The sequence below is a fragment of the Castor canadensis genome, chromosome 5 (assembly GCF_047511655.1).
Source record: "Castor canadensis chromosome 5, mCasCan1.hap1v2, whole genome shotgun sequence".
NCBI classification, from domain to species: Eukaryota; Metazoa; Chordata; class Mammalia; order Rodentia; family Castoridae; genus Castor; species Castor canadensis.
Window position 1 is genome coordinate 7478601 of NC_133390.1, and position 14265 is coordinate 7492865.

Genomic DNA, 14265 nt, shown 5'->3' on the forward strand with positions numbered 1-14265 from the left:
AAAAAAGGAAAGCCATAAATTGTCTGATGGGCCCAAAAGAAAAATATAGCAATATACTCTTTTAAAGAAAATAACTAAAATAAAAGAATACAAAAAAGGAAAGAAAAATGATATTCCAGGTAAATTACCACCAAAAGCAAGACTCTAAAAAGCAAAATTAGGAATGGAAAGAATGACAACCCAGGAAAGATTCAGCACACTAAGAAAACAATGTTAACATTAAGCTTGCTTGTATTTGATAAAAGTCTCAAAGTACATTAATTGACATTAATTGACCTCCTATTGTCAATTAATAGGAGATTGTAGCATACCTCTCAATTACTGGACAAACTAAAACTAATAAAAACTATCTGGACAGAATTTCTAATCTTTCATCTAATGGATATATAACAATTACAGAATACAAATTCTTCACAAGTACACAAAGAACCGTTATTGTAATTCACTATGAACAAGACTATAAAACATGGGCAAAAAATTCATTTTAAAAAAGATTATATACAAGCCAGGCATGGGGGCACATGCTTGTAATCCCACCTACTCAGGAAGCAAAGGCAAGAGCATCTCGAGTTTAAGGCCAGCCCAAGAAAAGTTAGCAAGACCATATTTCAAAAAAACAAAATAAAAGCCAAAAGACTAAGGGCGGAGGGGCATAGCTCAAGTGGTAGAGCACTTGCCTAGCATGCACAAAGCCCTAGATTAATCCCTAGTACCAGGGAAGGGGAAAAAAATATCAAATACAGATCATATTCTAACAACACAGTTGATAAATGAATAACTAAATTTAAAAACTGTAATGTGCATACATGCAAAATATAAAAAAATTCGTAAGTCAAAAAAGAAATCAAAATTGAAAAAAATTAAATACTTAAAAGACTTGAGGCTGGGCATAACGGCTCCTGCCTATAAAACCAGCTACTCAGGAGGCAGGGATAGGGAAGATCCCAGTTTGGGGCCAGCCAGGTCAAAAAGAAAGCAAGACCTCCAAACTGAGCATGATAGTGCACCCCTATCATCTCAGCTATTCAGGAGGCAAAGGAAAGAGGACCACAGTCTGAGGCTGGCCCAGAAGGAAAATCACAAACCTTCCCAGAAAAATAATTTAAAGCAAAAAGGACTGGAGATTTGGCTTAAGTGGTAGTGTGCTTGGTTAGCACTCTACTGCTTGAGCCACACCTCCAGCCTAGCAAATAGTATCCTTCATGGGGAAATATTCCCGTCATAAAATTGGGAATGAGACCTACAGACTGACTATAATCACTTCTAGTGAACAACTATAATCTCTTCCATGGAATATAGATCTAAAAGTATACCAGGACATTAAGACAAGAAAAATAAATTAAAAAGGAAGTGATTTAGAAAGAATCTAAATGTCATTATTTGTAGTATTACAACTCTAGAAAATTCAAGAAAACACATTAGAAATAGTCTTTTTAGGGGGAGGGTTTTTTTTGGGGGGGGTTGGCAGTACTGGGTGTAGAACTCAGGTCTTATGCTTGCTAGGCAAGCACTGTGCTCTTTGAGTCACACTGCCAGCTCAGAAATAAGAGTTCAAATCACCAAATTTCTAGTTACTAACAGTTGTCAGAAAACAGAACCTTTTAAAAACATTACCATCTATAATAGCAATAAGAACAATGAAAAACATTGGAATCAGCATTGAAAAAGTGAAAGATCTCTATGGATAAAATCGTAAATCTACATTAAAAACCTATATAACTAATTCCCCTCAAAACTGATTCAATCCAATTAAATCTCAAAGGATTTTTGTCTCATAACAAGCTGACTATTAAAGATCAAAGGTCCAAAACAGCTGAGATCCAACACCTTCCCAGATATGAAGACTTTCAGTAAGACTAGTATAAGTAGTTAATACAGTGTGGGTATCAATACAGATCGATAAGGAAAGAAGTGAAACAGAAAGGCAAGCAAGAAACAGACCCACCATCGTCTAGGAACCAAACATGTCAAAGAGAGGTACAGCAGATCACTGGTGAGTAGAGGGCCCGCTCAATATATGGAATAAGAGTAGCTGGATCCACATGGAGGGATGAAATGAATGTGGATCACCCACTCACATCATACATAAAAATCAATTCCAGATGGGTTATGAATATAAATATGAAAAGCATCACTTTAAAATTAGGAACTTCTGTTCATTAAAATACACCTTAAAGAGTGAAAAAGACAGGCTAGAAACCGGAAGATATTTATAATGCATACAATCAACATAAAATCAGTGTTACCAGTTTATCAGTTCTAAAAAACAACTCAGTAGAAAAAAAATGGGTAAAAAGACATGACCATGTATTTCATATAAGGGAAACACAGATGATTCATAAATATATTAAAATATGTTAAACCTTATTAATAATCAAAGAAATGCAAATTTGAGCCACAATGATGCATCATTTCATAACCATTTCATGGACAAATATTAAGAAGTCTAATGTAAAAGTGTTGGAGAGGTCTCAGATCAACAACTCATACACTGCTAATCAAAATAGGTAAGTTGACAAAACTGTTGGCCAAAGTTGGTACAACCACTTCAAAAACAATCCAGAATAACTTCATGAAGTTGAGCATTCATCATACCCTGTAATCCTAAAATTTCTAGAAAACGGCTTACCATGGAGGTAATTCCAACCTATTTTGTGCTCACAAACAACCAAAAATGCTTTTGAAAATTACATACCTTCCAACATGTTACAATAACATCTAAAAATGTTCAGCATTAAGTTTAAATGATTGTAAATGAATTTCTAGAGTATCATAGTGACATTTTAAAATAAAACTGAGATTCTTTCAAATGTATGTTATAATCATTAACATACAAATGATTAAAAAATATATACTCCTAATTACACAGAAAGAGTGAAATTTTATTGGAAATGCATCTTCTGAACAATGAATGGAGGAACTGCCCCAAATAAAAGAATTTTCCCAAAACTACAAACTGCATTTTAGTCCTTTGTTTTCCCATTTGGGGTTGTATCCTATTTCTAGTTTGCCTTCCTTAGGTAAAGTGCTAAGGAAAGGCAGGAATGCTGAACCAGCAGGAGATTCTATCATAGGCCTAGAGCATTACCAATTTTAAACAAAAGCACATACAGAATTTAAAAGTCTAGAAATTCATTCATTAACATCACTTGTACCCACAGACACTTTCAGAAGTCTTTATTACTTCCCTAGGGATCATATACCCTAGAATGAAAACTGGAGAAATTTTTGCAACTCTATACCAGAGATATGTGCCAGTCTTCAAAATAACAAAACTAGAAATGACAAAATGCCCACCAACAGGACAATGCATAAACTGTGTTATATTCTCCCACAGAATATTACACAGCCATGAAAATTTAATGACTTACTTCTATACTCAATATTAGTGACTCAGAAACATAACACTGAATGAAATACGCAATCCCAGAAGATTATACCCAGTATAATTTTTTTCATTCAGAAACAGAAACCATACAATACAGTGTTGAAGGATATATACACGTCTGATAAAATTATTTTTTAATGCAAAGAATAACACACAATTCAGGATAGTCACCTCTACAGGTAAGCACATTCAATATTAGTTATTTTGATTCTTTGGCAGATTCATAGGTGTTCATTTTATTGTCTTGCTTCACAGCTTGCATATATTACATATATTTCGAATATATCAAATATTACATTAAATAGGAAAAGATTTCTTTAAAAACATTCATTCTATGAAAAAAATGCTTGTACTTTAAATCACTTCACCTGCCACTAGACAGGTACATATAACATAGCATGGAAATCCTACCTTTACATCAACCATAGCAACATTAGGTACATAACAAATGTTTGCTGGAATTAATTATAGGAGGACCAAAATTCGATGAAGACTGAAGCAATTAGCTGTGAGAGATGAACCCATACTCTGACACATGGCTACAGCAGAAGCAAAGGTGGCTGCAAGCGAATTCAGCAACAAGCTAAAGTTGTAAGGAAGCTGGTCAGTAAAGAGAAGGCAAAAAATGTAGTCTGTTAGCAAGCATGTGAGGAAACTGGTGTTCTCACTCAATACCAGTGAGAACGGAAACTGTACAACCACTTTGAGAGCTTCTGTAACATCTGGTTAAGTTAAAGATACATATATTCTACTACCCAGCAAAGCTACTACTAGGTGTACTTCCTAAATAAATTTTCAAATGCGTGCACAGGAAATGTATAAACACATTTATTCCAGGACTGGTTTTAAGAGTCACAAATTATAAACAACTTCAAAGTCCATCAATAGAGAAATGTGTAAGTAAATTATGATATATTCATACGATAATTCTATACCAGCAATTAAAGTGAATAAACCAAAGAAAATAGTTATTCAATTTATTCATCTATAAATCCCAAAATGTGATGCTAGTGAAAAAGCAAGTTGCAAAAAGACACATATAATACCACTGAAGTTTATAAATCGACCACACTATAAATTGTTAATTGATTCACTGTGACCAAAGCATAAAATATGTAAGGAAATGATGTACACAAACCTGAACACAGTGGCTATCTCTGGCAGGAGGGGAGAAACTGAGGGTACCTCCAGAACCTTTTCTTTTTTTTTTTTTTAAAAGATTTGAAGTAAATTTGGCAAAACAATTATGTCTGAAAAAATCTAAACCATGGATTGGTTACGTCCCCTTCAGTGTTTTATATTCAAAATATTCCAGAAATTAAAAGGAAAACTAGGCAATAGTATGGAAATATAGCAGAACAGAAACAGCCACCAAAAACACAGCGCTTGAGCGCAAAGCACTGACCCTTAAGCAAAGCACTAGTACCTGCATCTCTAAATAAGCTTGAACTTCTGACCCCCAAGTACCCTTCTAATAAATCCCATTTTCCTTAAGATAAAATGTCAATTTCTTGCAATTAAAAAAAAGTCCCAATTAGAGCTGTAAATGAAGAAACTGCTCCTAAAAGAGGAGGAGTAAATCCTGTAAGATTTTTACCTTGTCCCTTTCAAGGATGTTGTGCAGAATCGAAAGAGATTTATACGAAAGCCATAAAACATTCCAGGAGCCATTAAGTGTTATCAAGAACGCAAGGGACGGCTGCAATGGATCTGCCAACTGCAATGGACACGTATTTGGGTAGTAGTTTGCAAATGAGAGCTGGAGTCTAGGGGCTGCACTGGTACCAGCTCGCATCAGCTAAGCCTCCCCGGTTTTCTGCACAGGATGGCTCAAAAGGCCACACTGATGTCGCCAGGCCCGCTTCGGCCTTCCCCAGACTTTTGGGAGAGGGAGGATACTTTAGGGGAGTGTTGGGGGACAGCGGGAGAGGGGAGGGGAGCTGTGGCCCATTCCTGGGGGAAGGAGCTGGCCCTTCCCACCACAAACAGGTGGCCGGATTTAGGGATGGCACAAACACCAGGCACGGGCCGCGAGCGAGCTGGGAATACGAGCCATGACGCATGCGACAAGACCCCCGCGCAGCACACACTCGGGGACACGCGAAGACGCTGCCGGTCGCGACCGCGGGAGGCGCGGCCACGCGCGCTGGGGGCCGCGCACTCCGCGGAGGGGGCAGTGGCACAAAGGGGGAGGGGACACCCGCCCACGCCGCTGCCTGGAGGGGCGAGCACGGAAACAAAGGGGGCCGGGCGGGGATACACGGGCGCGTGCACGCGCGCTCAGGCCGCGGGGACCGCTCGCCCCGCAGGGATGTCACCCACGCACAGCAAGGGGATGCGCACACAAAGGGGCTACACCCACTGTCGCAGAAGTACCCGGGGACAAAGGGGGGACACACCCACTGGGGCAAAGGCGGCCAGACCCCCTCAATGCGCGAGCGCCCCGACCCCCGCAGTTCCCGCGGGCACCTGAGCAAGGGACACGGGGCGACGCGCACACATTCACACTCACCACACACCCACGGAGGGGGTGTGGAGGACCCCACTCCCCGGGCATCTTGGCTGCGGCGGGACAAGATGACACATCGGGAGCCCTGCCGCGCGCTGGGTGTGCACTCACCGGGGCCCGCAGCCCGCGAGCCTCGGACGCGGGCCGCCGCTGCCGCCGCCGCCGCCGCCGCCGCCGCCTCTGGCCCTCCACGTCAGCCCGACCGCGGGAGGGAGCGGGCGGCAGCAGTGACGGCAGACGCGTCACGTGGGCTGGCAGTGCGCATGTGCAGTCGCGCCGCGCCGCCCCCGCCCACCTCTGCGGCGCCAGCTGAACGATCCCGCCAGCCCCCGCGGTCGCGTGCTCCTGCCTATCGAGGGGTCGCCGTGCGCCTGCGCCGGGGCCGGTGGGGCGCCAGCGCGCCTGGGCTTTCTCCTCAATTTTCCCTCTTCCCCCACTGCGGCTCCCCGCCGGCGCTTGCGCAGAGGACTCAACGCGGAGGTGGCCGAATGGCCGGGAGGGGCTCGGGTGGGCATACGCAGGACCAAGGTCGAGGGCCTCCCCCCTTTTTTCCTCTCGCCTCAAAGGGGGAACAGAAGCCTCCAAGAGAGGACAGGGTCTGGGCGCGGGACCCTGGTCTCCGTCCCCCCCGGGAGGCCGAGCTCGTGAGGTTGGAGCGCGCTTGTCCCCTCCCTCCCCTCCCGGCCGCCCTCCTGCGCCCCACCTGCTGCAGGATGCGCGTGCACGCGAGGGGGCGCGTGGGGGCGGCTTTGCACCGCAGTGGCCGTGCCCGTGCCCATAGCAAAAAGATGAGGTTATAATAAACCAATGGGGAGGGGGAGAAGATCACTGACGATGGTTGTGTTCCTTCTCCACAGATTGTCCAAAGCCACAGGGAAAATGGTGGAAAATTCCCCGTCGCCATTGCCAGAAAGAGCGATTTATGGCTTTGTTCTTTTCTTAAGCTCCCAATTTGGCTTCAGTAAGTACTTTCCTGATGAATGGCCAGGGCTTTTTGTGGTGTCCGAGGACCAGGAAGTAATAATGCATTTGCTCTTAGAATGTGCCCACATGAGCTGTTGATTCTTGCTACCTATGTCTCTTTTTAAGAAAGCCCGGAGGGAACTTCTGTTTCTTCAGAGTTCTGTATGCCGCCCCTAGACTAAGAGGCTTCTTCTCAAATATTTATCCAGCTCCAGCTAAGTGAACAAAACCTGCTCCCTGTCCTTAAGGAAGTCATGGCCTTGAGGAGAAAGACAGTAAACCTGCAGTTAGTGCGCAGTTGATGAGTGCCATGGAGCCTAGTGGAGGGACGTTGAAACCAAACTGGGAGCCAGGGTTAGCTGATACCAGAGAACTGTCTCCCTGCGTCTATATCACAGAGAGTAAGTAGGAGGGAAAAAAGAGAAAAGGCCCTGAATGAAGGCATGAGAAGGTTTGGGCTGAGGGTAGAATGGCTCCAGGGTGGCATGCAGAAGCTGGGGAGTAAAGGTAAGTAGGCCAGAAAGTCAGGTTGAAAGATGGGCCCTTTACATACTAGATCTCACTGAATTTCCATAGGGTTCCATTTTACAGTATCACTGAGGAGCTCACATGTCCAGAGTCACACAGCAGACCTCACCTCCTTCCCCTACAGAACTGGCACCTGTGACTCAGGCCTGTAATCCTAACCTCTTGGGAGGCTGAGTTTGGGAGGAGTGCAGTCCAAGTCAGCCCAGGCAACTAGTGTGTGAAACCTCATCTTCAAAATAACCAGAGCAAAATGGACTGGAGGTGTGGCTCAAGTGGTCAAAGTCCTGATTTCTAACCCCAGTCCCACCAAAAAAAAAAAGGGAGAAAATTGAATGTGCCCCATCCAAATTTTGGAACTTGATGGAAAATATTTACCTAGCAGCCTAGCTGTTGCCTAGTAGAGTTTGAGGAATGGAAATGTTACAACAGTTCATATTCTGGCCAATCCACAGACTTGCTGTTTGATTTGGAAACATTTACTTTATTTCTTTGGGCCTTCATGTTCCTCACCTGTAAAGGAGTATTGGAAACCTGGGTTATCAAATGCTTATTGTGTATAAAACAATCCTGTGAGGTAGGTGCTATTACTGTCCTCATTTTAAAGATGAGGTTTAGGTAACTTGTCCATCATCACACAGCTTGTAACTGCCAGAACTGGAATTTGACCATGCACACTGTCCAGTTGTACTGTCTGCCTCTTGTGACTATTACTGACTGGGATGATTTATGTAAAGCTCTTAATGCAAAGGAACAAAAGTATTTAATGTTAATAGCTGTTATTATCATTTTTATAATTTCCTATTCAAAGAATAGTTCAAGGACTAGAAACTACATAAGTAAATAAAAGTGATGGATTTAAGGCTTAAATTCCATAATACCCACAGAAAATAATTACTCAGGAATTTATCAATTGCTTACTATGGGCCAGCCACTGTTACCAGTGAAGAGCAAACTGCCAAAAATGTCCTGCTTTCATAGTTTTCATTCTTGTGGGAGGGGATAGCCAATGGACAAATTAAAAAAGTAAAACATACCTAATGTCAGATGATAGCATGTACAGGAGGGAGAAATTAATCGAGAAGGAGGAGGATAAGGAGGTCCTTCTAATGTGCCTCTTTGTCATCTTATTACTTTTTCATTATCACTTTAACACAGTGTAGTGAAAAGATCGATTTACTCATCTCTGTTCACCACTAGCTTTGAAACTCAGGGAGGGTAGAAACCACCTCTTCAGGGCTCATCATTGCATTTCACATTCCTGACATAGTTTTTTTGTTTTGTTTTGTTTTTGTATTGGGGGTACATTGTGACATTTACAAAAGTTCTTACAATACACCATAGTTGAATTCACCCCCTCCATCATTCTCCTTTATCCCCCCCATCCCACAACTTAGTTTTGATTTTTTTTTTTTTGTTTTTTTTTTCTTGACAAGGCAATTTCTCTTGATCAAGAGGGTGCAAGCATGTGCTCACTCCTGCTAAGCAACACCCAAGCACCTAGTTTTGTTTTTGTTTTTTGCTTTTTTTATTTAGTTTTGTAATATATATTTATCAGAAAAAATCATCATTGATTAGGTAATTTGAAATATGAAATTTGACATATTTCAATGATGATATACCCTTTCTAAGATTCCATTTCCTGTAATCCCAACTACTTGGGAAGTAGAGATCAGAAGGATGTCAGTTTGAGGCTGGTCCAGGCAAAAAAGTTGGGTCTCCACAACAAAAAAGCTGAAATGGAGGTGTGTACCTGTAATCCCAGCTATGCCGGAGGCTTAAGTAGGAGTATTGTGATCTAGGCTGGCCCAGGCAGAAAAAGATGTGAGACTCTACCTGAAAAGTAACTAAAGCAGAAAGGGCTAGGTGCATGGCTAAAGTGGTAGAGCACCTGCCTAGTAAGTGTGAAGCCCTGAGTTCAAACCCCAGTACACTAAAAATACATTTCCTCCTCTATAAAAATTGCATACATATGCCAGGACTGTTTTTTGGTGGTGGTAAAAATGATACCAAAGTTTATTAGGAAAGGAGTACACTTCCATAAACTGAAAGCAAGTGGTCTCTAAGAATGAAAACGACCCTTAGGATTGTTTTGAGGATTTGATAATGCACTAGAATTTTGCTTACCCCACCTTGAGCACTCAGAGCTTAGCTATTGTTATCGCACAGGGACAACTGTAAAGGATGCCACAAAGACTTGGGATTGAGGGAAGGAAGATTGTACTCTGGGAGGTGAAGCAAGAGCTCAACATGCAGCAGATCAGAGCCACATGGATGAATTCCCCTTTAAGCAACTAAATATCTGTAATCGCTTCTACCTTGTGGACATGAAGTACTGAACAGGTAGTATCTAGAAAGCTAATTGCTAGGTGCTGTAAAAATTACAAGAATTGCTAAGGCATGATTTGTGCCCTTGAATTGCTTCAAACATAGAATGAGAGTTCAGGCATTAAAAACTGATAACAAGATAATTGTTGATAAATATTACAAGAAAACTAGGAATGCTGAGGAGGGAAAAATTTCTGAGAATTGGATGCCTCCCAGGAGCTTTTTTGTCGAATCTGGATCTTATTAGGTTGAACCTGGGCCTTACTAACTTCTCTCTCTCTCTCTCTCTCTCTCTCTCTCTCTCTTTTTTTTCCCCTCTTCTCTAGTACTTTATCTTGTGTGGGCTTTTATTCCTGAATCTTGGCTGAACTCCTTAGGCTTAACCTATTGGCCTCAAAAGTAAGTTTAATGTTTCTTAAATAACATTAAAAGTAATACCGTTTTGAAGGATCATATTTTTCTTTAAGGCTACTCAAGTCTTAAGTAACTATTCTTTTAGATCCCACAAATAGGCATATAGAAATTTAAAGTTTTTTTTAAAGGTTATTATTAATATACGTCTAATTAAAGACTGGGGTGAGTACACATGTTTATCTCCATTTCCTCTGAGAATCTTGCTAAATTTGTTCCCTCTAAGGGGGAAAAAAAATTTTTAAGGTATAAACCCACTAAAATAAAGAATAGGATATGAAATAAGAGATATCAAAAAAATTGAAAAGTACATTGAGATAGAAGAGTTTCTCCTTTCTCCACATGGCTAGAGAATTAAGAATATTTGTGTCCAGCGGTACACTGGTGGCTCATGCCTATAATACTAGCTACTCAGGAGGCAGAGATCAGGAGGATCACATTTCAAAGCCAGCCCAGGCAAATAGTTCATGAGACCTTATCTTAAAAAACCCTATCACAAAAAATTGGGCTGGTGGAATGGCTCAAGGTGAAGACCCTGAGTTCAAGCCCTAGTACTGCAAAAAAAAGAATATTTGTGTCCAGACATTGGATGTATCACCTCCTTAGCAGGGTAATTCTGGGTTTGTTTAAAGAGCATTAGACCCTCAAACTTTCCTCCCTTACTCCTCATATCTGGGAGACTGATCCTGCCCTCCCCTGCACAAAACAATTTCACCCTGTGGAAAGGCCAAGTGAGAGTCTCTAGCCTGGAAGCCCCGAGGTCTGAGTGTGGAAATGAGGCCCCTTACTGAAATCCTGGAATAAGCATCTGTGTGGCCAAATGATAAGATCCACCTCTTGCCCCAACTCCCTCCCTCACTAGGCTCCCAGGCTTATACCACCATCTCCTCCAGAAAAAGTTGGGAAGTTCCTTCTTGAGAAAGCTGAGCAGGGTAAAAAACAAGATGTATAACTTTTGATATTTAAAGGCTGTCTCTTAGAGCTCACAGTGCTTCCAGTTAACTCGTTAGCACTTCAGTTTTAATTATGACCAGACTGTCATAAGTTACCAGGCATTTCAAGAAAGCTCCTAACATGAAATACAAAAGGAAAAACAAAAAAAGAACTTGAAGGAAATGGAGATAGAAAATTTTAAAATAACAAGATCCTCAAAGAGATAAAGGATTGATTATAACTTAAAAAAGAACATGCTGTATAAAGGAAATGTTTAAGGAATCACCATATTTGGGGATTGTAAACTTGATATCCAAAATTTAAATTTTAATTGAAAAGTTGAAAGATAAACCAAAGTTTAATCTCTAGAAGGTAGAACAAAAGACAGAAAAATGTTAATAGAGGAAAAAAATAACAGGGCTAAAAATCTATTAGAGGTTCCAAAAATGAAAAACAGTAGGGAGGAAATTATTAAAGAAATAATGTAACCAATAAAACCTGGCACAATAGAGCACTCGATGTGCATAACTATGGAGAGAGAGGGAAATCGAAAGGCAGTCAGAGAATTTGAGGCTGGATGGAGTATTGACAGATAGATGGGAAACCATCCAGTCTAACAAAATGATATAATTACTAGTTCTGGAAAAAATACTGCATAAGAAAACATATAATAATATGCTAATGCAAACATTGCTTGTATAATCACAATAGGTTTCAAAAACTGCTGATAGAACCATATTAGGAAATGTAAACAAAATGTCTGAAATTGAAACAAAAAATCAAGAGAGAATAATATGAGCATGTGGTATGGAAATGAGGAAATAGGACCAGAAGAAACAGCTCAGGTGTTGAAATGGCTCCTTTTGGGAGCATGAGAATTCAGGGTGTCATGGATGGGACAGAGGACTGCAGCTTTCATTATAGCTCTTGTAGAAATAGTTAGCTAATGTGTACATATATTACTTCAATAAAAGTTAAATTTTAATTTTGAGGTATGTTTCGTGACTGACTCCTGAGAGTTCACGCTTGTTAAGATGACTATTATGTATGTTCTCTTCTGCAGATACTGGGCAGTCGCATTGCCTGTGTACCTCCTTATAACTATCGCAATCGGTTACGTGCTCTTACTTGGAGTTAACATGATGAGTACCTCTCCACTCAACTCCATTCACACAATCACAGGTACATCGTTACAAAGAGAAAGTGCTGGTGGAATGGAGGAGGGGTTCATTAGACATTTGTCAGAAAAGCAGTCAAAAACAGGCTGTAATACACACATTGAGACAATAAAAAGAACCTGGGGATATAAATATACAGTTATACAAAAGGAAGCATTTACACGTGAATATGCACTAGGTGCATTCATGGACCAATGGTCAGTTCATGGTCAATCCTTATGGATTTAGCACTAGAAACAGGTATGTTTTCCTGTCAGTATATAAAGTATGTTCCTCAGCAACTCTGCCTAGGTAAACTTCTTTTATCCTAAACAGCCATTGTTGATCAGGGGTTAGAACACAGATATGTGCAGAGCTTGTTCAGGAGGAGGGACTTGGGGGTGTGTCTTCCTCAGGATCACTGAGTATACCTCATCCCAATTAACTGTATAGAAGAGTCAAAACATGGGTTGTGGGGTTTTGTTTTTTTTCTTTTAAAGATCTTCCCTTCCAAGTTTAAAAGTAATTAGACTTCTGAGCTGTCTTAGATTCTAAGAGGTAAAATATTTTTTAAGCTCTCTGGTATGATTTTTCCCACTTCTTTCTAAAACCTTTTTTCATGAGCCTATATAATGTATTTTGAAAAATTAAAAAATTTTTTGCTTTTTTTTTTTTTGGCAATATCGAGTTTTGAACTCAGACCTTGTGCTTGCTAGGCAAGTGGTCTACCACTTGCGTCACACCCACAGCCCTTTTTTGCTTTAGTTATTTTTCAGGTAGAGTCTCTTGTTTTTGCCTGCAGCCAGCCTCCTATACAGCTGGTATTACAAATGAGACCACCATACCCAGCTTCTTTGTTGAGATGGGTTCTCACTAACATTTTGCCCAGGCTGGTCTCAAACAGCCATCCTCCTGGTCTCTACCTCCCCAGTAGCTGAGATTGTAGGCATGAGCCATTCCACCTGTTTCTTAAATTTCTGATAACCTACTATATTTGCCATGTTCTGGACTGGTATTACAGCAGATAGACAATTTGTTCAAAGAAAGAAGCTAATAAGTTTGCTTGAGTATTTGCTCCAAACAATTTAATAGTTTTTATGGTATGATTTAAACATATCTTCCATCCTTATGAGAAACATAAAACAGGACTTTAATCATCATTGTACAGCTGAATGAAATACTGATTTTTTTTCCAAGTCAGAGATGAGCAAAGCCCTTTGCTGATTACATGTTTATTTTAATTGGGACATTTCTTCTAAAGAGCAGACTTAAGTAATCATTTGGTTGTGTTTCACATGGTGTTTGTCATTATCCAATCATCAGCTTGGATGGGGAGAGGGCAGCTGGCGGAGTGGCTCACATGGTAAGAGCACCTGCCTAGCAAGCGTGAGCCCAATGCCACAAAAAAAATATAAATAGATAGATAGATAGATAGATAGATAGATAGATAGATAGATAGATAGATAGAACCAGTCATCAGTCTGGGAAACTGTGTGGCAGGTCTTTATCAGCCACAGAGACCATAGAAGAAATTGCTTGTGTCAGCAGAATTTTCTGTTCTTTTCTTACAGATAACTACGCTAAAAATCAACAGCAGAAGAAATACCAGGAAGAGGCCATCCCAGCACTAAGAGACATCCCTATTAGTGAAGTAAACCAGATGTTCTTTCTTGCAGGCAAAGAACTTTATACCAAATCCTGAGCAGTGTGTGAGCACACGAATACCAGGCGCTAATTGAGTATAAGATTTTGGCCAATATTGTGGACCACAATTATATTGACTGTGTCTCTTATTAATAGCCAGTATTAAGATGTAAAAAAATGAAAGTTTATCTTCTTTCAGATTAAATTCAATTAGTATTATAAATGTTTTTAAATGAGTTATTAATGGACAGAATAAATAAAATACTGCTGTATTACCCTATAGCAGACTTTCTTTTCTGTTCGTTTTTGAGACAGGGTCTCATTGTATAGCTCAAGCTGGTCTCAAGTTCTCAGTCCTACTGCCCCAGCCACTGGGATTACAGGCATGTACAACCGTGTTGGTATAG

General features: G+C 40.7%; 1 protein-coding gene across 3 annotated transcripts; it reads left to right on the forward strand.

Annotated features, from left to right (window-relative positions):
* The first annotated feature begins 6214 nt into the window (after positions 1 to 6214).
* Positions 6215 to 14138, forward strand: Pigp (phosphatidylinositol glycan anchor biosynthesis class P). 3 transcript variants are annotated; one of them, XM_020174722.2, is made up of 5 exons: positions 6215 to 6404; positions 6755 to 6858; positions 10040 to 10112; positions 12121 to 12239; positions 13786 to 14138. In XM_020174722.2, exons 2-5 carry the CDS (start codon positions 6777 to 6779, stop codon positions 13914 to 13916), a joined length of 405 nt encoding a protein of 134 aa, XP_020030311.1. In that variant the 5' UTR covers positions 6215 to 6404; positions 6755 to 6776; the 3' UTR covers positions 13917 to 14138. The 3 variants fall into 3 exon arrangements, with proteins under 3 accessions (XP_020030311.1, XP_020030309.1, XP_073928772.1); XM_020174720.2 differs by having other exon boundaries at positions 6244 to 6377; XM_074072671.1 differs by lacking the exon at positions 6215 to 6404 and adding an exon at positions 6412 to 6546.
* Positions 14139 to 14265: the final 127 nt, after the last annotated feature.